This window comes from Hydra vulgaris, chromosome 12 (assembly GCF_038396675.1).
Source record: "Hydra vulgaris chromosome 12, alternate assembly HydraT2T_AEP".
NCBI classification, from domain to species: Eukaryota; Metazoa; Cnidaria; class Hydrozoa; order Anthoathecata; family Hydridae; genus Hydra; species Hydra vulgaris.
In genome coordinates this window covers 15490953-15513099 of record NC_088931.1, presented here as the reverse complement: position 1 = coordinate 15513099, position 22147 = coordinate 15490953, and the positions used below count along the sequence as shown (strand labels likewise).

General features: G+C 29.3%; 1 protein-coding gene across 1 annotated transcript in view; it reads right to left on the bottom strand.

The window, feature by feature from the left end:
• The window catches only part of LOC100212562 (protein CIP2A homolog L), a 76043-nt gene that overhangs the window by 9187 nt on the left and 44709 nt on the right, over positions 1-22147 (bottom strand). Inside the window, exons 16-19 of the mRNA XM_065812301.1 lie at positions 11947-12009; positions 11728-11769; positions 11448-11539; positions 11237-11350 (exon numbers count right to left, since the gene is read on the bottom strand). Coding sequence (XP_065668373.1) covers positions 11237-11350; positions 11448-11539; positions 11728-11769; positions 11947-12009 — 311 coding nt within the window. The remainder of the gene's footprint in view (positions 1-11236; positions 11351-11447; positions 11540-11727; positions 11770-11946; positions 12010-22147) is intronic.

Sequence of the window (22147 nt, the reverse complement as noted above, 5' to 3'; positions counted from 1 at the left end):
GTATATTAGGGCTGTCCAAAAAAATTTTTTTTTTCAGATTTGATTGCATAGTTGTTTATTTTGTGCCATTTGACATAGTAATTAACTGTGCAAAAAATCTTTCCAATCAGATAATGTTTAGGGGGTGCTCAATGACCATAAAGTTTTACGAAAAATGTGAAAAACATGGAAAAAGTAACAAAGTTCCACAAATTTCTAAAACCCGGTTAATTAGATTTTTCAGATTTGATCAGTTTTAATTATCTCTAAATATTAAATTCTGAATACAAATTACAATCCACATCCACTTTAGACTGGTTTATTAGCAGAGAAATTAATGAAATAAAATACTGCAATACGACTAAAGTTCTGCGGTTTTTGTTATATCGGAATTTTTCCAAAATAAAACACTAGGATTTTTGACTCTTTGTCATTGATTAAAATACGAATTATAAACAAAAAAACATATGAGCAATTAACATTTAATTATCGTAATGTTATAGTTCGTGCAATGTTAATGCTAGCGAGGACTATAACTCTTCGGAGTACACTTTCTGGCATCTGGCACTCGCTTTCTGTGATCCTCAACCACCTGAATTAACCTCTGCATTTCAGATTCATTCCTTGTAATCGATTCATTAAACATCGACATTAAAGCCACAGATCGTTCGGCAGCATCATTTACTACTTTCAATGAATATACTAAATTTTTTCCTTCTTGGTATTCTGGGGAATCATTCCAGGTAGCTGGATCGTTGTTGAACAGAAAATCAATATCAACCTTCATTGACCGCAACGCACTTGCTGAAACTGATGTCACCAGCATGTCCAGAGATTTCTTCTCTAGACTTTCAATGTTCTTTAATTTGATCAACCTTTCAGACCAGTTCTCACTGTGAAATTTCATGTTGGAAATCATTTTTCGCTTCTCTTCCGTTTGAAGTTTGTTTGAAAACAAAGCTAGTGGGACCAATTCTGGTGAAAGGTACCACAAATGGTTTTGAAAGTTCTTGACTGCTGCTTCCGAAATCGTTTTATTCACAACTGCAAACTGCTTAAGTTGCTGAAACAGAAACAAGTCATTAACTGGAGCATCGCTGGCATTTGTGCATGATATCCAAGATTTTACATAAACCAGACTAGCAAATAAGCAAAATTCACAGAGATTTTTTTCCTCTTTTGTGGTCAACTTGAACTCTTCACGAAATAAATAAATCTTAAAACAATAAATAACCTTGGCCATCCAGCGAGCCATGTGATAAGCACCAGGGATCTTGAAATGATAATTTTTCTCTTCTTGATCAGGCAGTTTTCCAAGTATTAACAGACAGAGATCCATGATTTCTTTGTAGTCATCCCTTGGCATTTTAACATGCAGGTTTTCTTTGAGGAATGCAATCACTTCATTTTGTAGTTCTTGCACCAGGGGTATTTTCATTCGAATGTCATCCAGAGGTTTAAAATTTCCTTGATTAACTTTGGGCCAATATTGCTGAAATCTCTGGAAAAGAGGTATGTTGGGACCAGATGATGGTCCAAATAGTGATCCAAACACTCCTGCTACTATGATCTCATGAACATGGTGTCTGCAAGCGAAATATAACAAATTTCTACCTATATGTTTCTCTAGAACTACACATGCACCATTTTTGGAGCCAGTGTTAGAGGCTGTAGTATCAAAACTCATTCCAATAACATCACCAATTATGTCCCAGAAATTAAGCAGATGAATAACTGCTTTTGCTTGGGCTTCTCCAGTTCCAGCTGATAGTTTTGCTATTCCAAGTATTTTGTCAACATTGTGACCTGTCACACCTACAGATAGCCGGTCAACATTTGCTTTAGGGGCTGCAGAATTTGTACGATCTATCATCAGTTTGCCATCCCAGTGGACGATTAATGGTGGTTTGTCCAAATCGCAGAATTCAGTTCGAACAGTGGCTTCAATATTTGATCGATGATAGGTTCGTTTTCTACGGACTGTAGAACGTGACAATGATCCATCATCGAGGTTCTGTCCACCAGCCCTTGCAATTGCTGCTGCTAGTATAGTAAATTTTGTGTCAGATAGATTAATTCTGTCTAATGTTGATGAAACATCAGGCGAGTCAAGAATTCTATCTAAGATACATTGTCGTTTTGGAGTACTTGCTAAACTTGATTCAGCTGACCCTGAAGAACTTGCTTTACTGACTTGTTGTCTGTAATAAACAGGGATTTCTATCTCAAAATCTCTATCAACCATTTTGTCATTATCAACAGCATCGTTATCGTTGTCATCACTATAACTTTCGTCATGTAAAGGTTCAATAACAGGAACTATTGCACTCGCACCAGATTGTCTTTGCTCTTCTTTTAGCTTTCGTTCTCTCTCTGCTTGTTTCCTTGCTTCATTTCTTTCTTCTAATTTTGAAAGTTCTTTGTCCTCTCCAAACATCACCATTTTTCTCTGACATCTCTGATCCAATAAAAATTCTTTATCTTCTTCCATTCTGATCATGGTTTCAGCATCCTTGTGGGCAATGTCAAAAAGTAGGCCAATGGTGTCTGTAAATGATTTCTCTCTCGATTTCTGAGAATCTGACAATCTGGATTTTTTTTTTTTTATTAATTTAAATTCCTGGACTAAAGTTTTCAACTTTAAGACTACATTCGGATGAAATGCTGTCGGAATACGGGCTTTATTCCAAATAATAATCAGTTCATCAACAGTTGTTTTAAGACTTTCAGGCACTGACTTTTTGGTTGAATTAAGATGATAAAAAAATGTTTTTAAAACATCAGATGTTAAGGGAAGAACTTTATCTGGAAGATTTGGCTCTGGTTGTCCAATTAAAAAGATTATGGTTTGAAATCGTGTAGAGATAGCAACACGAGATGATGCTGCCATTTCAATGATAACTGAAATATTATGAGAAAATCAAAACTCAATACCATATTATACAAACTTATCATTCAGTTGTTGGTTTATGCAGCTGCAGCAATATATTATAATAATTATTACTAAAGAAATTAAATAAATATTTTCAAATTAGAAATTATTATTATCTGCACTTAATAACAAACAATACACTACCAGACTACCATGCTAGTTTTCTGTAATAGGTTACTAAGGTTAGGTACTATCAAAATATTAATACATTTGTTGTCAAACTGAAATTCCAAATAAAAATAATATTTATACTTGTAAACCTTTTATTCTGTTTGAACAAATTCTAAATTGAGTTAAATAATAGTATTAAAATTATGAATACAAATTTTAACAAAATGATATAAACACAGTTGTTTTAAACACTAGCAGACATTTTTTAGTCTGGTGCCCTGATGACAGTTAATCTGCTGCACTTTAATTAATCTATATAGCACGCAATCAGACAATATTTCAGTGGAAAAAATCTAACTAACCAGGTTCTAGAAATTTTTGGAACTTTGGAACTTTTTACACGTTTTTAACGTTTTTCGTAAAACTTTATGGTCATTGAGCACCCTCTAAACATTATCTGATTGGAAAGATTTTTTCCACAGTCAATTACTATGTCAAATGGCACAAAATAAACAACTATGCATTCAAATCCGAGAAAAATTTTTTTTTCCTGTGTTCACATGAACAGCCCTAATGTATATATATGTATGTGAATATATATATATATATATATATATATATATTTATATATATAAATATATATATATATATATATATATATATATATATATTATTATTAGAAACACTTTACTGTTTCTAATAAAAAAAGGATATTTATTTGTTTCTAAATTTTTTTTATTAAAAACAAAATAAATTTTAACATTTTTTTATAAGTCTTTGCTAATATGGTTGCAGGTTTTTCTTAACTTTAATTAAATAAACTTAAGAAAAAGTAATACAGGTGTATTACTTTTGATGGTGGCAAATTAATTTTATTTTGCATTTACCCGGTTCCTTTATTTTGTAATTTTGCGAGTAAGATTTTTTTTAGTTATTTATTAAGTTTTTTTATTTCATTGTTAACTTTAGAGTAGTAAAACAAAGAAATAATTAGTGTTGCTTTGATAAATATGTTTAATGATAATGATGACATTGAAATGGATGATAGGCTAGATGAAGTTATGTATTTACAAGATGATGTAAGTGCTATAAGGGGTGTTGAAAATAATCGTAGACGAAATGAAAGAAATAGACTTAGGCGAGATGAAATTAATCATTTACAAAATGAAAGAAATAGGCTTAATCAAGATGAAGTTAATCGTCGCCAAAATGAAAGAAATAGGCTAAATCGAGGTGAAGTTAATCATTGCCATAATGTAAGAAGATCTGTTCGACAAGGACGAATTTATTCTATAGCAAGAAGTAATGCTATTCCAGATTATAATTATTTAGGAGAAATGAATTAAATTTGTCAGCACTGTGGTGCTAAGAAATTTTTAGATGAAACACATTTTCTATGTTGCCATAATGGTAAGGTAGCTTTACCTCCACTTTTACCATTTACACAAGTTTTACAGGATTTATTTACAGGGAATTATCTAGATCGTAATGCTAATGTTAATTTTTTAAAACATATTCGAAATTATAATGCCTGTCTTTCTTTCGCTTCTTTTAAAGCAACTGTAGTTCAACCAATAAATCATGGGCCTCCATGTTTTAAAATATGTGGCCAGATTTATCATCGTGAAGGTAATCTTAGGCCAGATAAAGATATTCCACAAATATATTCTCAACTATATATATATGATCCACTTGCAGCAGTAAATTTTAGAATGCAACAACGTGGTAATGATCTTTGTTTACGTGATTTAATGTTTCAATTGCAAACTATAATTACTGAACAAAGTCCATTTGCTCTTGTATTCAAAAATATGGCTGAAGTAGAAGATGAAGAAATTTGTCAAGCGGCTATAGAAGGTCGCCAAGCTTCTGTTGTAAAAATATCTTTACTTGAAGGGGGTGATAGGCGTCGCTATAATCTACCTTCACACGATGAAGTTGCAGTTGTATTTGTTGGCGAAGATGGTACTCTCCCAACTTCCAGGGAAGTTGTTATTTACCCAAGAGGTCATCCTATAAAAATTGTATCAAGTATGTTAGATCCTATGATTTATCCTTTCTTTTTCCCAAGAGGTGATGCTGGTTGGCATAATCAGTTAGTGCATAACCCTGAGCGTGCCACACTGGTTAGAAATCATGTTACATTATCTCAGTTCTACAATTATAGACTTTCTGTTCGGCAATTTTTCTGTTCATTATTTTATGGCAAGAAACTATTTCAGCAATATGCTGTAGATGCATATGTAAAAATTGAAGGCGTCTTGCTTTTATCAGAAATAATCAAAATAAACTGAGAAGCGAGCAGTATGATGCGTTACATGAACATGTTAACAACATTGCAAACGAACGTAATGTTAGAACAGGGCGAGTAGTTATTTTGCCATCATCTCATGTAGGAAGTCCTAGAGCTTTAAAAGAAAATTTTGAAGATGCTATGGCAATTATTAAAAAGTATGGTAAACCAGATCTTTTTATTACTTTTACTTGCAACCCAAAATGGCGCGAGATAACTGAAAATTTATATCCAGGTCAGACAGCAAATGATAGACCTGATTTGGTCACTCGAGTATTTAAACTCAAGTTAAATAACCTCCTCAATGATATGTTCTTACATGGTGTATTAGGCAAAGTTGTAACCCAAATTCAGGTTATTGAGTTTCAAAAGCGTGGTTTGCCGCATTTCCACATTTTACTTTATTTAGCCAATGATGATAAACTTGAAACAGCACAGGATATCAATAACTTAATATGTGCAGAAATTCCAGAAATTCCGGTTGTTAATCATGAACTTTATGATATTATTAAAACTTGCATGATTCACGGCCCATGTGGGATATTGAATCCTAATTCTCCCTGCATAAAAGATGGAGTGTGCAGCAAAAATTATCCTAAAGAATTTAATGCCACCACAGTAGCAGTTCACAATGGTTATCCACAATATAGATGTCATGATGATGAGTTGGTTATCAATATTAAAGGCAACAATGTAGATAACCATTGGGTGGTACCTTACAATCCTTGGTTATCTAAAAAATATCAAGCCCACATTAATGTTGAAGCTTGCATGTCTGTAAAGGCTGTTAAATACTTGTACAAATACATATACAAAGGGCATGATTGCGCAAATGTTTTGATAATTGAACAGATTAATCACAATGAAATAAATACTTTTTTAGATTGTCGTCATGTTAGTGCACCTGAGGCACTGTGGCGAATATTTAAGTATCCTATAAGTCATGTCACACACTATTATTCGTCTTAAGGTTCATCTTCCTGAGAATCAGATTGTGTATTTTAGAGAAGGAGAAGAACAAGTGGCTTTAGATCGTGCTGCTCAACGCGATACACACCTTACGGCATGGTTTAAATTAAATTCTGAAAATGAAGGAGCGCATCGCTATTCATATGTAGACATTCCATATCAATTTGTATTTGATGATAAACATTGTAAATGGAGGGTTAAACAAAGAGGTGGAAATAAGGTGATAGTAAGAATGAATAAAGTTAGTCCAACAGGAGAATTATTTTTTCTTAGATTACTTTTATAGTTACTTTTGCAGGCAAAAGGAGCAACATCTTGGGCGGATTTGCGTACTGTTGATGGAATAGTTCTTGAAACCTTTCGTGAAGCATGTGTTTTAAAAGGTTTGTTGCAAGATGACACAGAATGGCAGAATACTCTTCTGAGGCATTTTGACGCGAATGCCTAAGCAAATTAGACAGCTGTTTTCAGTTATTTTAACCTGACCAATCTGATGACCCTTTGCATCTTTGGAATACATACAAAGCTTTTATGATGGAGGATTTCATTCATTGCCAAATTCCATTTATATTAGCTGAACAAGCTACTCTTCGTCAAATCGAAAAGATTATTAATCAAAGTGGTAAAACGCTATCTGATTATAATTTGCCTGTTGTTGATGAATTCATAGATTTTAATCTAGAAAATTTAAATGATAATGTTCAGCAATCAATTGACGAAGCTAATAGAATGAGACCGCTTCTCTATGTCAATCAATTAAATGTAAATAATGCTGTCCTTGCTGCATTGAACGAGCAACCAAGTGTAGAAAATCAACATTCCAGATTGTTTTTTATGGATCGACCAGCTGGTAGTGGAAAAACGTTTACGTATAATTATTTAGTTGCTGAAACCATAAGTAGGGGTTTTAAATCTGCTACAGCTGCATGGACTGGCATAGCAGCAATTTTTCTTACAAATGGATCTACATTGCATGGTTTATTCAAACTTCCTGTCCCAATATTGGATAACAGCACATGTAATGTAATCCCTAACTCTATACATGGACATTTTTTAAAACAAGTTAGTTTATTTTTGCTTGATGAAACATCCATGATACCTAAATATGCCTTAAATGCAATTGATAGGTTGTTAAAAGATGTTTGCAACAACAACTTTCCGTTTGGAGGAAAAGTCATTCTTTTTGTTGGTGACTTCAGGCAAATACTGCCTATTGTGAAAAGAGGACAACCAGCTTAAATTGTAGAATCATGTATAAAATGTTCCTTACAGTGGCGATGGGTGCAGAAATTTACATTAACTGAAAATATGAGAGTACATGATGGGGAAAATTTTCCCAATGGAAAAAAAAAGAATTTTCCCAATGGCTATTAAAACTTGGTAGTGGAACAATGCCTGTCAAAGAAGAGGGTCCTTTTAAAGGATGCATTGAAATACCTTATCAGTGCATTATTAGATAAGATTTTGATAAGATTTTTGGAGATGCTGAGCAAAAAAACACCCACTAATGTGGATTCATTATCAATTAATGAAGAAGTGCTTGAATGTCTACCAGGTGAAGTAAAAATTTATTTAAGTGCTGATCAAATTGAGACTGATGACATTAATGAAAGAAATAACTTTCCTGTTGAGTTTTTGAACAGATTAACTCCTTCAAGTATGCCTTCTCATTGTTTAAAATTGAAAATTGGCTGTGTAATTATGCTACTTAAAAATTTAGATCTCAAACCTGGGTTATGCAAAGGCACTCAAATGAAAGTTTGTGCTCTTCAAAATAATTATATTGATGCAGAGGTTTTGACAGGTGTTTCCGGTGGTAATTGGGTATTTGTTCCTCGAATTCAGTTGGCTCCATCAGCTTCTAATTTACCTTTTGTTCTGAACCGTCATTAGTTTCCTGTCAGATTGGCATATTAAATGACAATTAATAAAAGTCAAGGTCAAACATTTGACAGAGTTGGTGTGTATCTAAAAAACCGTGTTTTTCTCATGGGCAACTATATGTTGCATGTTCAAGAACTAGAGCATTTTATAGTTTGTTTTTCAAAATTGATAAACATACCATTCAAGGTATGGTCGGTGAAAAATGTTACACAAATAATGTTATATTTTCTAATGTTCTTAACTTATAGTCTAGGTTTTTCACATTTCTAAATGTTCATATCTTGCAAGCACGAGCTGTATGATGTATGTAATGACTTTTAGTTATTAATTATACTTTAATATATCAATTGTACTTTTTATTTATCATTTGTCCTTTTTTTTGTTTAAACATTTGTTCCAAAATTCCATATAAAATTCCAAATGCTGCATTAACAAAATAGCATAAATTTTGAATTATTTTATAAATGGTTTTCAAAAATGTTTTATTTACAAATATACTTGAATTTTAAATGATTATTGTTTTAATATTAAACATTTAATTTTTTTTATAAAAAATATAGAAAATGCAACCAGTTTTTGTTATTTTGCCTACTGCTTTTAAATAGTTATTAGTGTTATAATTCATAGCCAAATGTGTAAAGTTAGGTCATTAAACTAGCCAAGCAAGTGTGTGTAGTGCTAGGCCGTTAAACTAGCCAAACAAGTGTCATGACTTACAGTGTGTGTTAGCCGGCTATTCTTTATAACTAAAAATCTATTTAAAAAGAAAAAAAAAATAGCGATCAGCAAGATTGCAAACTTTGCCAGCCAGGAGCTTTAGTTAGCATAGCTGTGAGACAACATTTAGTGTCAAAAGGTGTTTGGATCGTCTATAAGTTACTTAACGCAAACTTATACAATAAAACAAAAAAGTTCAAAAGTTTTCCCTCGCAGAGTTTTAATATTTAGATAAATTAGCGCATTAAGTTTAATGAAAATTGGCGCGTAAAAGAGCTAAATATCTCCAACTTCTGTTTTTAGATATATTTTGCGTTGAGTAATTTATGGACGATCCCTTACTGTTATATTTAATGTCTGTTGTCTAGTCTTTTATAGCTATATATATATAAAACACATGTCTGTTAATATTTTGTGTAATTTTATCCTACAAATACCTTAAGCTATTTGCTATTGCTTTGCGTAATTGTTGTGATGTTATTGTTGTAATGTTTTGTGTTGATAGACAGCTTGGCTTACCTTCCTGTGGTGTCTATCGTTAAAAATGATTACAGTTAGTTTCTCTAACTGCTTTTAATTATTCACTAAAAACCAACATAGCATTTGATATTACTATAGTACAATTGTTTATATCTCATTTTTTTTATCTTTAGTGTTATTAATATTTTTGCTCTTTGAACGAAATTAACTTTTCATAAAAGATAAAAATATTATTGGTTTCAAAAATGAACACCATAGCCAAAGTGCTCACAAAATTAAGTAGTTTTTAAAAATCTTTCTATTTTGTTCTTTTTTTAATTTCTTTTTTTTACTTTTTACTTATTTTTCTATAACTTCCTACTAGCATGGAATCACGTAGCTTTTTTAATGTTTAATCGCCGTCCCTATCGATAATAAATATTTTAAATTATTTTAATATGGTTTTCTTTACAATATGCTTGGCTATGCTTGACTCTTTGGTGCTGGAGATAGCGGCTATTATAACTCATTTGGGCAAGTGCCTTCAACGTTAATTGTTTTTTAAGAAAAATATGTTTTATATAGATTTTTTAAAAATATTTTTGTTACATATTTAACTATTTATCATGTAAATAAATTTACTTTTTGTGTATATTTGTAAAAAAATTTATTATTAAAGTGAACACAACTGTTCTATATATGGTTTTAACATCTCTTTTATAGCCTTTTCAGCTCATTAGGCCGGGTGAATAAAAAAAAGCAATTGCTTTTATTCAACGCTTTTAAACTAATTGCTAACCTTTATGTGAAAATCGATTTTGCTCAAATTTGTATTAACGTAAAGCGTAACAATTACTTCAAAAATGTTGAGTAAAAGCAATTGCTTTTTTTATCAACCTGACTTATACAAAAATTAATAAAAAGTTTTGAATAAAACTAATAATTTTGACGCAAAGTAGACAAACGCAAGGCAAGATATAAAACCAGACATTTTTTTTCTCTAAATATTTTCTGCATTATTATAAATTAGGATTGGATGAATGCTGAAATAAATATATGTTAATATAAAGTAAATCAACAATTTCTATACAGTATTTTTTTTTCTTTTAATTACTATATAAGACTTGGATGATCTATGCATGGAGTTCAAGTCATATTTTAATAAAACGATTTTGTGATTTGCGCATTTATTTAAATGGTTAACTGTATCTTTAATGAAGCTAACAGTTTTGTTTACTTAAGAAGTCAAGAAAAATAAAAGTAAGCACAACTAAAAAAGTGTTAATAAATTTATATTTCATTAGAGAAAACAAATAAAAATTAAATTATTAATAATTTATTTACTAAAAACCCGTATTACGGGTTGCCTACTGCTAGTAATTATTAATAGTAACTAAATAATAACAAATTAATAATAACATTAACCTTAACTACTAAACCATTTCCGCCTCTAAACAATCTAAAACACATATACAATCAATAAATTCTACTAAACAAATTGTAGCAAAATTAAATTTTTACTACTTTTCTGATGATTGTGGTAACACATGAAGCTCTGAATACCAATATTCTATTATAAGTGTTGTATTTAGCTAATTCCTGGTAATGCAAGTAACAGTAACTAATATAATATATAGCTCTAGTTTATCTATTGAGCACTTTTTTAAGTATACAAAAATATACTCTTAGTATTTACATATATACGCTTACATATACATGTATATGTATGTATGTACGAATGTATATATATATATATATATATATATATATATATATATATATATATATATATATATATATATATATATATATATATATATATATATATATATATATATATATATATATAAAAGTTATTTAAAGATGAAAAAAATTAGTAGAAAATAAAATACCATTCTATTTTTACTTTAAGAGATTCATTATTTTTTAAAAGACAATCATTCATAGCTGCAAGAGAAAGGTTTTCAGCATCAGCTGCCAACAATGACTTCTCCAAAGCATTAACTCTAAAAGAAAAACGTACTTAGAATCAAGCTCTATAAAATGTGTAAGTTGTTTATTAGGATCAAAAAAAAATTTGGTGGAATAAAATTGAAACAATACTTTTGTGATAGATCATTGAAGTCTGTCTTTAAGTTTTCATGCTCTGTTACAGTTAGTCGAAGTTGTTGAATTTCTTCTAGGAGAGTGTTCATCTATAGCATTATTTACAGTGATCACTAAGACATTATTGACATTAAGATCTATTAATCTTTAAGATTACCAAAGCTTCACAATAACAAGTTTATTTGATTTCTTTTTAAATCATTTTGTAAATATTACTGAAAAGTAAAATAAGGTTGTACCTTAAATCCTAACCCTGCATACCTAACCTTGATCATACCTTTATATCAGAGTCTTGTTTTGATTTTGTAAACTGCTCTATCTATAGTTCAAAAGAGTTACTTGACATGAAATGAGTTAATGAAACATTTTTTAAGTATTTTTTAAGCAAAATATTTTAACTTTTGATGTATATGAAAATTAAGCATTAAAAAGAATACAAAGCTTAAATAAAACTTAATTAAATACTTGTAAACTGTATAAAGTAAAATGTTAAAACCTTTATCGTATCTTTTTCAATGACTTTTTCATTTTGTTGAAGCATTGTGCGAAGCTTTAAACACTACAAAAATTTTTTTTAATATTTAATGCAGTGGAGGATCATAAATGTTACATCATGTGACATTAAAAAATGTTACATCATGTGACATTAAAAAATTTATTCTTAGTAAAAAAAAGTTACTAAAACAACAACTAAGATTTTTTAACTTAAAATTATTAGAATTGTCGCACTGAATTATCAATAATCATTTTATTATTATATAATATCATATATTATCATTTAATATTATATAATAATTTTGTGGTTCATTTTTTTTAGTTAGTTTTGTATGCTTTATGAACAAAGAGTTTTATAACTTCCAAATAATTTTTAGTAGAAACATAACCTAAAAGTGACATTTATTTAAAAAAATAATAAAATTATTAGTTAAAGATTTTTATCTCATGATGAAATTAATTTATTACTAGAAAAGGAACAAAAAATTGTTCCTTTTCTAGTAATAAATTACTCTATGCAGATAAAAAGAACATCCTCACCAATATAATGAAAGCTATTATATTGTTGTATATTAAGGAATTATATATATATTACAGTAGCATTATATCAGAAGCATGCTTAAACAAATACCTTAACAAATGCTTTAAAATCAATAAAAAGAGATCTTTAGCTGTTGAAACATGAAGATGAGAAACACTTCCAATGCATTGATGCGTGAAGAAAAAAAAAGATGCATACAAGTTTTTAGAGCATGGAAAGACATATACAGTATAATTATACAGATTGTAAATGTTTAACAACATTTATAATGTGTTTTTGGACCTTGTCTAAAAGAGTGAGGGGCTCATAAGACAAACCAGCCTAAATATGACAATAGTATTAGTAGGTAGAGAATAAAATCAGAAGTAAAAAAAAAAAATGTATGATAAAGGTTGTCTACCTTAGCAAATACTAATTTTGCAAAGAATCGTAAATACGGTTTCCATGAGAGGTCAGTATTGAATGATGATCCAAGAAGACATAAATTATAAGACTCAGTAAGAATTTTGCCATTCATTAAGATTATCAACATTATTGTGATAATAACTAACAGTAAACAGCTGAGGTTTGGGTTAAAATACACCATCCACAGCAAGCTTAAGTTTTCACTGAAGGGAGCTCACAAAGCAAACAATCACTACACTACTGCTGCACTACACATTTACCACATTACTTGTTTGTTTGCTTGACTAAATTGGACTATTTATTCATAAAAATTCAATATAAAATAGTAGACATTCTGGTATTTAAAATATCTGAATATCTACTTTTTTTTATTATTTGTTTTTAACTGATGTTTACACTTCACATGATAACAATATTGTGATAAAAGTCTGTTGGTTGCCACAGCTGTTTCACTCAATATAAAAGCAAGCATGATGTCATGAGTTTATCAAAAAAAAGTATTTCTGAATAAATCAGGGTTGCCACCGTTATTTAAGAACAAAATTCCCTGATTTTTTGCTAAAATTTTTACCCTTAGATTCTGCTTATTTCCCACTGATATTTCCATGTATTTAAACACCCAAACTTAACATTAAAACTTCTCCATTAACCACAGAGCATTTTTACCTCTAAAAAAACAGATATTATAATTCCCCAATGAGTAATGAACAAATCTATTTGTTTGAAAATTAAAAAAAATAATCAAATACTTCAACCAACACATAAAATTATTCTTTAAAAAAAATGTAAAAACTACAGCAGAATCCCATTAACTTGAACTCTGAAGGGATATATATATATATATATATATATATATATATATATATATATATATATATATATATATATATATATATATATATATATATATATATAAATCTCTCTCTATATATAAATCTATATATATATAAATCTCTCTCTATATATAAATCTATATATATATAAATCTCTCTCTCTCTCTCTCTCTCTCTCTCTCTATATATATATATATATATATATATATATAAATCTATATATATATATAAATCTCTCTCTCTCTCTCTCTCTCTCTCTATATATATATATATATATATATATATATATATATATATATATATATATATATATATATAAATCTATATAAATATATATAAATCTATATATATATATATATATATAATATATATATATATATATATATATATATATATATATATATATATAAATATATATAAATATATATATATATATATATATATATATATATATATATATATATATATATATATATATATATACATATATATATATGTACATATATATATATGTACATATATATATATATATATATATATATATATATATATATATATATATATATATATATATATATATATATATATATATATATATATATGTATGTATATATAAATATATACCATTTGTCCAATATAGGAAAATGCTCCAATGGTTTTAGAGAATTAAGTAAGAGAATGTCTGAATTAGGCTAAGCTCTCCGAGTTTTTGAAAATGTTTGACTTATCAAGATTTTGTGACCTATCTTATGGCCCTCCCACCAAGGGCTTAATCAGGGTATATTTAAATCGGATATGTTTAATGGGCATTGAAAATCTGTCAGACTTATCTAGGGTACAAGATAACGAGATTCAAAAAAAAAACAAAAAAAAACAATTAAGATTGGAAATGTTTTTAATAACGAGCAATGTGTTAAAAATTCAAGAGTAAATACAAACAAGTTATAGTAATTAATTAAAAGACTAACAAAAACTAAATGAGTAAACTAAAAAAGTAATATTGTTAAATACTGAAATGTTTCAAAATAAAGATCAAACAATTTTATGTTTGAAAAATATAATTATAATTATCTTTTTTTTTCTTATGCAATATAACTAAAGCCTTTTCAAGCATCTTTATTTCTTTTTCATGTTCCTCACTTTTTCGCTTACGATCATTACCTTTTGTAAGAAGAAGTTTTATTTGAGACATAACCTGCTGTTTGCCAGCTTCCTTGATGAATGTAACAAATTCCTCATTGTATGTTTTACATACTTCGTTCAATACTTATTTGCTTTTCCTTAAGTCCCAATATTTCCTGATCTAAAAGCATTATCACGCTATTTTTTATTTCTTTTGCTTGGAATTTTTCATTTTCCTCCAAATAGTTTTTGTAACGAGGCACTACGAACAGCCTTTATCATTTGATTGTTTATTTGTATTTCGTGAGCCCTCAATTTGTTTGATACCATAAAATCCTTGAAAGTGCAACGAGATATAAGTGACTTTTCTTTCATGTTTTCGCTGAGCACATTACTGTTAATACTGAAACCTCTTTCAATTGATGCTTGCTTATGACATAACGTAAAAACAAATATCAAAACCTTTGATAAAACCTTGTAATCTACACCAAATTTAATGGTTTCAAAATAAAACTTGTCTAAACGATTTCCAGCGTGAAAATTTTTAAATGCGGGTAAAAGAGTAGCTGAACTTTCCTCTAACAACTTTGAAATTTGTATGAATGCTTGATCACATTCATTTGAAGTAATATGTGAGCAAGAAAGAATTAGATGTAGTACAGATTTTATCTGGTGAAGATCAGCTTTTTGTTTAAAAAGAATTGACACTGGACTGATGCAACCAGTTGCTTCCAGAAAAGAAAATCGATTCAAACTTTTTTCTAATATTTTTTCCAGGATTCCAATGATAATGAGACGGCAATCTTTCATGAATCTGTTGATGACATCCTGAGATAACGCATCCTTTCTCCTCAATTCGATAATGTCACCCTCTGCAGCAAATCCAATTGTCATTAATTTTAATGGCAGAAAGTTTTCCTTTTTAGTGAAATCAAATTTTTGAAGTTGTCTGTTATTGACGATGCTGCTAAGGATATCTTGTTTTATAATAAACTCAGTAAACTTTTAACAGTTGAGAACAAACTTTCAAAAAGAAAGGGAATCATTGGGGCATTGGTTTGATATCTCAGTAAGATTTTTTGCAACAAACTTGTAATGTAACCAAAAAACTTCAATTTAGTCACAGTTAACTCATCTTTTGTCCCCCTTAACACTGTGTCATAGCTCTTGCATTTTGGTTGCTTAATTTTAGGAAGAGTCTCCCAATACTTAATTATTTTTTTAACATTCTCCCAAATTAAACAAAGTCTATCTGCAACTTTTTGGTCTTTAACCCAGCGTGTTGAGCAAAATGCATAAGGAAAACTCTCACATTCAGTAACAGTTACATGATCAGCTCCTCTAACTGGAGAAAGTTTGTATGATACTTGCATTAACCTCCCTATATTCCATTCAACAGATTGAAAACCTGATTTGAAAGCCCCATGTATTACATGAAGGTTACAAGTCCCAACGTTAAGAAGTTTAGGTAGCTCTTGTTGATCACGCTGCTTTTCAAGAAGATTAAGAAGGGACCAGTTCACATTTGGACCATCCATACTTAGTTGAGTCAGATTTATGCTATTAATTGTTGACAAAGACTACGTCTTTGTCAACAATTTACCTGAATACTTTCAGGTAAATTTTTTGCTGTGGGATGACCTAAAAATTTGAGTCAAAGTACCTGGATTCAACATGATTTAGATCGCTGTTCCAAAACAGAATATTTAGATCTAATTGAAAATTTTGGAAAGAATTGTTTAGGCTTTCATCAAATGAAACAGTATAATAAGGAGATTTTTTTATATTTTCAGTTAGAAGTCTGTGAAAATACGGCCCAAGACCAAAATTAATTATATAACCAAGTTTTGTTCTACCCATTTCATAAGATTTAGCAGTATTGCTGTCAGGGAACATTTTCTGATAAAGTAGGCCATTTTCATTACATGAATTCAATGAGAAATTATTTTGTACTGCATTTAAAACAATATAGATTTCTGCACAACTTTTATCACATTGATCTACTGTAAGAATTGCTTGCTTTTTAGATCTAGACTGTGCAGGCACGAAGAAGCAAGATACTGGCTTTGATTTCTGTGCATGTTTTTTGCCATTCATGTGACTTATCACAGCTCTTCTGCCCATATTTGACAAATTAAATTCAACATGACATATTTTGCACTTGGCTGACTTTTTATCACTGCCTATTACCAGCCATTTTTCAAAAAAGGATCACTTGACCATTCTTCTTTGAAATACGTTGCCATTTTAAATTTCAAAAATTTGCACTATTCTAAAAAAAACACAATGTGATTAATTTTCTTTAAAAATGTTAAACACTAACCCTGCTACGCTGGAAAAGGAAAATTTTTATTAGAAAACATTTCAAAACATTAAAGAAAAATTAAAAAGTTCCCTGATTTTCCCTGATTTTTTCCTAAATCAACTATTTCCCCCTGGTTTTCCCAGATTGTATCTAAATTTCCCTGAATTTCCCTGATTTGGTGGCAACCCTGATAAATAGTATAAAAATTCACTAACTTTAAAATAGTAGTAACTTTTTTCTATAAATGCTTTCATCTTCAATTTAAAAAAATATAAACTATCTATCTTTCTTGTTAAATATGTATTTACATTAAGTGGAAAAAAAAAAAATATTGCTAAAATATTTTTAATGATTTAGAATCACTTTTCTGGTTTTTGCATATTTAACAGAAAACCTGAGTTGGGTCAACTAAGATTTGATAACATATCTTGGTGCTTGATAGTTAAAACTTGGTACACCTAGTCATGTATATCCATTCTTTCTGATTCCTGCGCCATCCTGGTGATTTTTTTACACACAAAAAAATTTTTTTTATTTTTTTAAGTTTATTGTTTTTAAATGCAAAACGTGATATTTTTGATGGATGGTGTAACTTATTGAAATTTCAACCTTAAATGCAAATGAAAATAAAAAATTATTTTATTTACCTTCAGCTGTTATCAAATGTTTTCAAAAATGTTGTGTTTTACAACAAATATAGTTTTAGGGGTACATTTGTGTTGACTTTTTATTGTGATGATCTAACCTTTATGCATTACACACAACACTATTTATTAACAAATTTTGTCAAAACAACTGTTTTGGCGAGTCAAATTCAGAAGTATAAAGTAAACAAAGTTACGCAGAATTTTTCTCTTTGGATTATCAAACAAATATCAGATAAGTTGTTAAATTCACTTTTATCTTGTGTATATATTTTTTTATCAATATTATTTTATTTGTTTGTATTATATTTATTACTAAGTCAATTTTATTTTAAGAACAATGTATTCAACTGAGAGGGAACTTTTTACCAGTCTTCAAATTCGAAACCTATCATTAGATAATGTTGCGCCTCCTGTTTTGCATATTGTGTTAGGAATAGTGTTAAAACTGTATAAGTTATTGTTAAAGAAGTGTAAGACTTTAGATTTAGAACCAGTGAGTTGTTGGCTGCTAAAAGCGTTAAAACCTCTAATAATGCAGAAGCTTTGCGTTTATTAGATAATCAATTTGTAGACATTGCAAATCTACAGGTGTGATGGTTAGGTTGTAATAAAAATAATTTTTCTGAATTAGAATGCATATCTCAAAATTCTTCCAATAAAAATAAAAACTGTAAACAGTAAGAAATGAGTGTTAATATTAGGTGTTTAATCACAAAATATGAATCGAACATTGGTTGGGTGCAGTGTGGCACGTGCCAAAGGTGGTTCCATCAATATTGTGAAACTATTGGTAATACAAAGAAAAGTGTAATGCGTGACATAGAAAAATATGAGTGTTTAGCATGTAAGATAGCATGTAAGATAAGGTAAAGATATAGAAGACCTTAATCTTTATATTTCTGAACAACTCTCTTTCGCAACGACAAGTTTTAGATGTTGATTATATTTGATTGCAGATAGAGCACGAAGAGCTAAAAAAAAACATCCAAAAGTAATATGGGTGTTTGTGAGAGCTCTCTCCTTCAGGCGCATAAAGGTATTAAAGTTGAGCCACAAGCTTACCATGGTAATGTATTAGTAGGTAATCATTGTAAAAGAGTCTTGTAAAACCATTATAAACTTTGTAATGTGATTGATGATTATGAGATAAGAGATTTTTATGTGTTTTAGTGTTTTTAATAAGTTGCAACCTATACTTTTTAGGCAAAAATTTCTTTCTGATGCAGAAACTAGTGAGCTTCATCAATATATAAATTTATTTGCTCTAGAGTTTGATGCTTGCTTTTCAAAAAAAAGTATCACTAGAAAAATGCATGAACTCATTTTTAATGAGCCACTATTTATCAAATTGCATAAAACTATTAAACTGTTAAGCGAAGAGGAAGGAGAGTGTTTGCATGACAGTGTAAAAAGGGAAATAAGACCATTGCATTTGGTAAGAAATCTGAAGCAGAAGCTGCATCTACCTTTAAAATGCTTTGAAATGCACAACAAAGCTGTAGAAGCTTTAAGTCTTGTGTGTTCTAAGCATGGAGAATATTCTTTCTATATATCTATCTCTTTTTTAATATACTTTGGTATTTTTGGGTAATATATTTTTTTTAATATCGTCCTTTATTATATGTAACATTGTTTTTATATATTAGATGCCCATTCTACTTCTGCAGTTTTATAAGCATTACAGTTTATTTCAGTTAAATTGTAATGTAAATTGAAATCTTGGCTCTGATTAAAAAATGGAATATAAATCCTAGTATCAACTGGGTCTACTACATAAAGAAATTATGAGTGGACCAAATGACTATAAAACAGTTTTTTAACAATGAGTTATCAAACGATTTAAATTAGCTATATGTATATTTAAACAGCCAAAGCTTGTTTTTCTTTATTAAAAAAATATTATTGATCCAAGTACTATAAAGTTATTCTAATACCAAAAGCAAGGATAATTAAAAAGTCTATATTCTATTTTGGCATTTAATAATTTTTGTTAAACTTTTTCTTCAGTTTTTTTATCTATTAACATTCTACACCTTATTAGAATTGTATGCACAAAAAGAAAGTTTTTTTAAAGAATGTTCAAGCTCTGTTGCTTCTCTGTTGTTCAAGCATGTTCAAGCTCTGTTGCTTCTCTGTTGTTCAAGCATGTTCAAGCTCTGTTGCTTGGCATATTTATTCTAAAATCTGTAGTTTTATTTTGTAATGCAACGAATATTATCAATTTTTTAAATTCTTATCAACTTCAATATTTGTATATTTATTAAAATATCATTTAAACTAGGTGCACCGATGCCTACTTTGATCTATGCCAATTGGTACAGACTGATGCCGATGCATCAGCATCAGCCCCAAATTATAATTTGTACTCTTTTCTGCTTTATTTATAGGTAATAGGTAATAGGATTATAATTATATTATAATCCTAATTTATAGGTAAACAAGGATTTTTTTTCAATTATAATGTTAACGGTCAATTTTAATGCTTGCTTGTTTGCTAAAGCAATGATGTAGCAATGTATATTGAATAATAATAATAATAATAATAAAAAAAAATCAATTTCATTAAAAAAGTTGTGCAATATTATTCAATTGCACAGATGGTATCAAAAATCAGAGATAACAAGCTAGAGTAATCTTTAAAAAAAATGGTATAACCGGTAAATTTTTAAAATGGATTGAAGGTTTCCTTACATATATGAAACAAAGAGTTACTATAGATAAGTACCTCTCAAACAGTGTATTAGAGAGAGATCAACCATATATGAGGTAAAAAACATCAAATACAAGTTTGTGTTAAAAAAGCTTCAAAAATAATGACATTATTAAAAAATGAGTTCGAAAGTAGATATAGTAAAATGTGGGAAATTTTCTAAACTACCTACGTGTCAAACAAGTTCTACAAAAAAATAAAATGCAGAATGTTTAGTTATGAAAAGCTCCTAGTTAAAATGAGTTTAACCACTTTAAATCTCAGAAGAAAACACAAAGATTTAATTCACTTATGTAAAATATTAAACACATGGAAATAGCCAATCAAGAAATATGTCAAACGAGTCTTTAAGTCAAATGTTGAAATAGTTACCTCTTGTTTTTCATCTAGAGGTCACAACCATAAAATCAGGATGTGGTCCCTCACAAAATAAATGACTTTTGTGCATCAGTTAGTTCAAGAATCCATTTCTTCTCAAACAAAGTGTTTCAAATTTGGAATAAACTTCCAGATATTGTAGCAGAGTCTGAAAACTTGAACAAATTTAAAGAAAGTCGAACTTAATGATTTACAAAAAACTTTGGTATAAAACTACAACAACAAAAAAGTACCGGGCTGCTATAGCTGAATGTTGCTACGCCTCAGCTTGTGGATAAGATCCACCCAGTTTTACACTATCTAACAGTATGTGTGTGTATATATACATATACATACATATATATATTTAAAAAAAAATGATCTTTGTATATCCATCAGCTGTAATTTTAAAGCTGTTAAATAGCTGGACTTAACGCTGTTAAATAGCAAGCCTTGTAACTCCATAATTATATTATATAAATGCTGACTCTAACCACCCTCCCCGCATATTAGTTTTCCTCAAACTATCGAACTAACATTGTCAACCAATTCTTCTAACGAAAATATTTTTAAACAATCCATTCCTCCTTATAAAGATGCGTTATTTAAATCAGATTTTATCTGCAAATACGCTTACCATTTAAATAAAAAACTGGTCCTATTTAAAAATCACAAACAAAACATAATCTGGTACAACCCACGTTTCAATACCAATGTTGCAACAAAAATAGGCAGTCATTTTTTGAACATGGTAGACCTGCACTTTCCGTTTGGTCACAAACTTTGCAAGATATCTAATCAAAATATTATTAAAATAAACTACTCATGTATGTCGCACATCAAGTCCATCATTAATTTGCACAATCACAGGATGTTATACAACCAAGGTAAAGATGAGCAAAAAACATACAACTGTGTCAACGATCCGCTCCATGAACTATAAGTGCTTGGTGAAGAACATCGTTTATCAAGCCACTGTATCGTCAAATAAACCTGACTATAAAGAAAAAGTATATTTTGGCTTATGTGAAACTCCATTTGAACCTCAATATGCTAATCACCTAAAATCTTTTAACATTAATAAATATAGAAATAAAACTGAGTTGTCTAAAGAAATTTGGGACATAAAAGACAAAATGTTTAAACAATTAAGTGGAAAATTGTGAAACGTTGCAATCCTTATAACTCCTTGTCAAAAATTTGCAATATAAAGATGAAAACTTGTTAAATAAACAAAATGAGTTGATTTCAAAATGCAGGTACAAGAATAAATTCCTCTTAT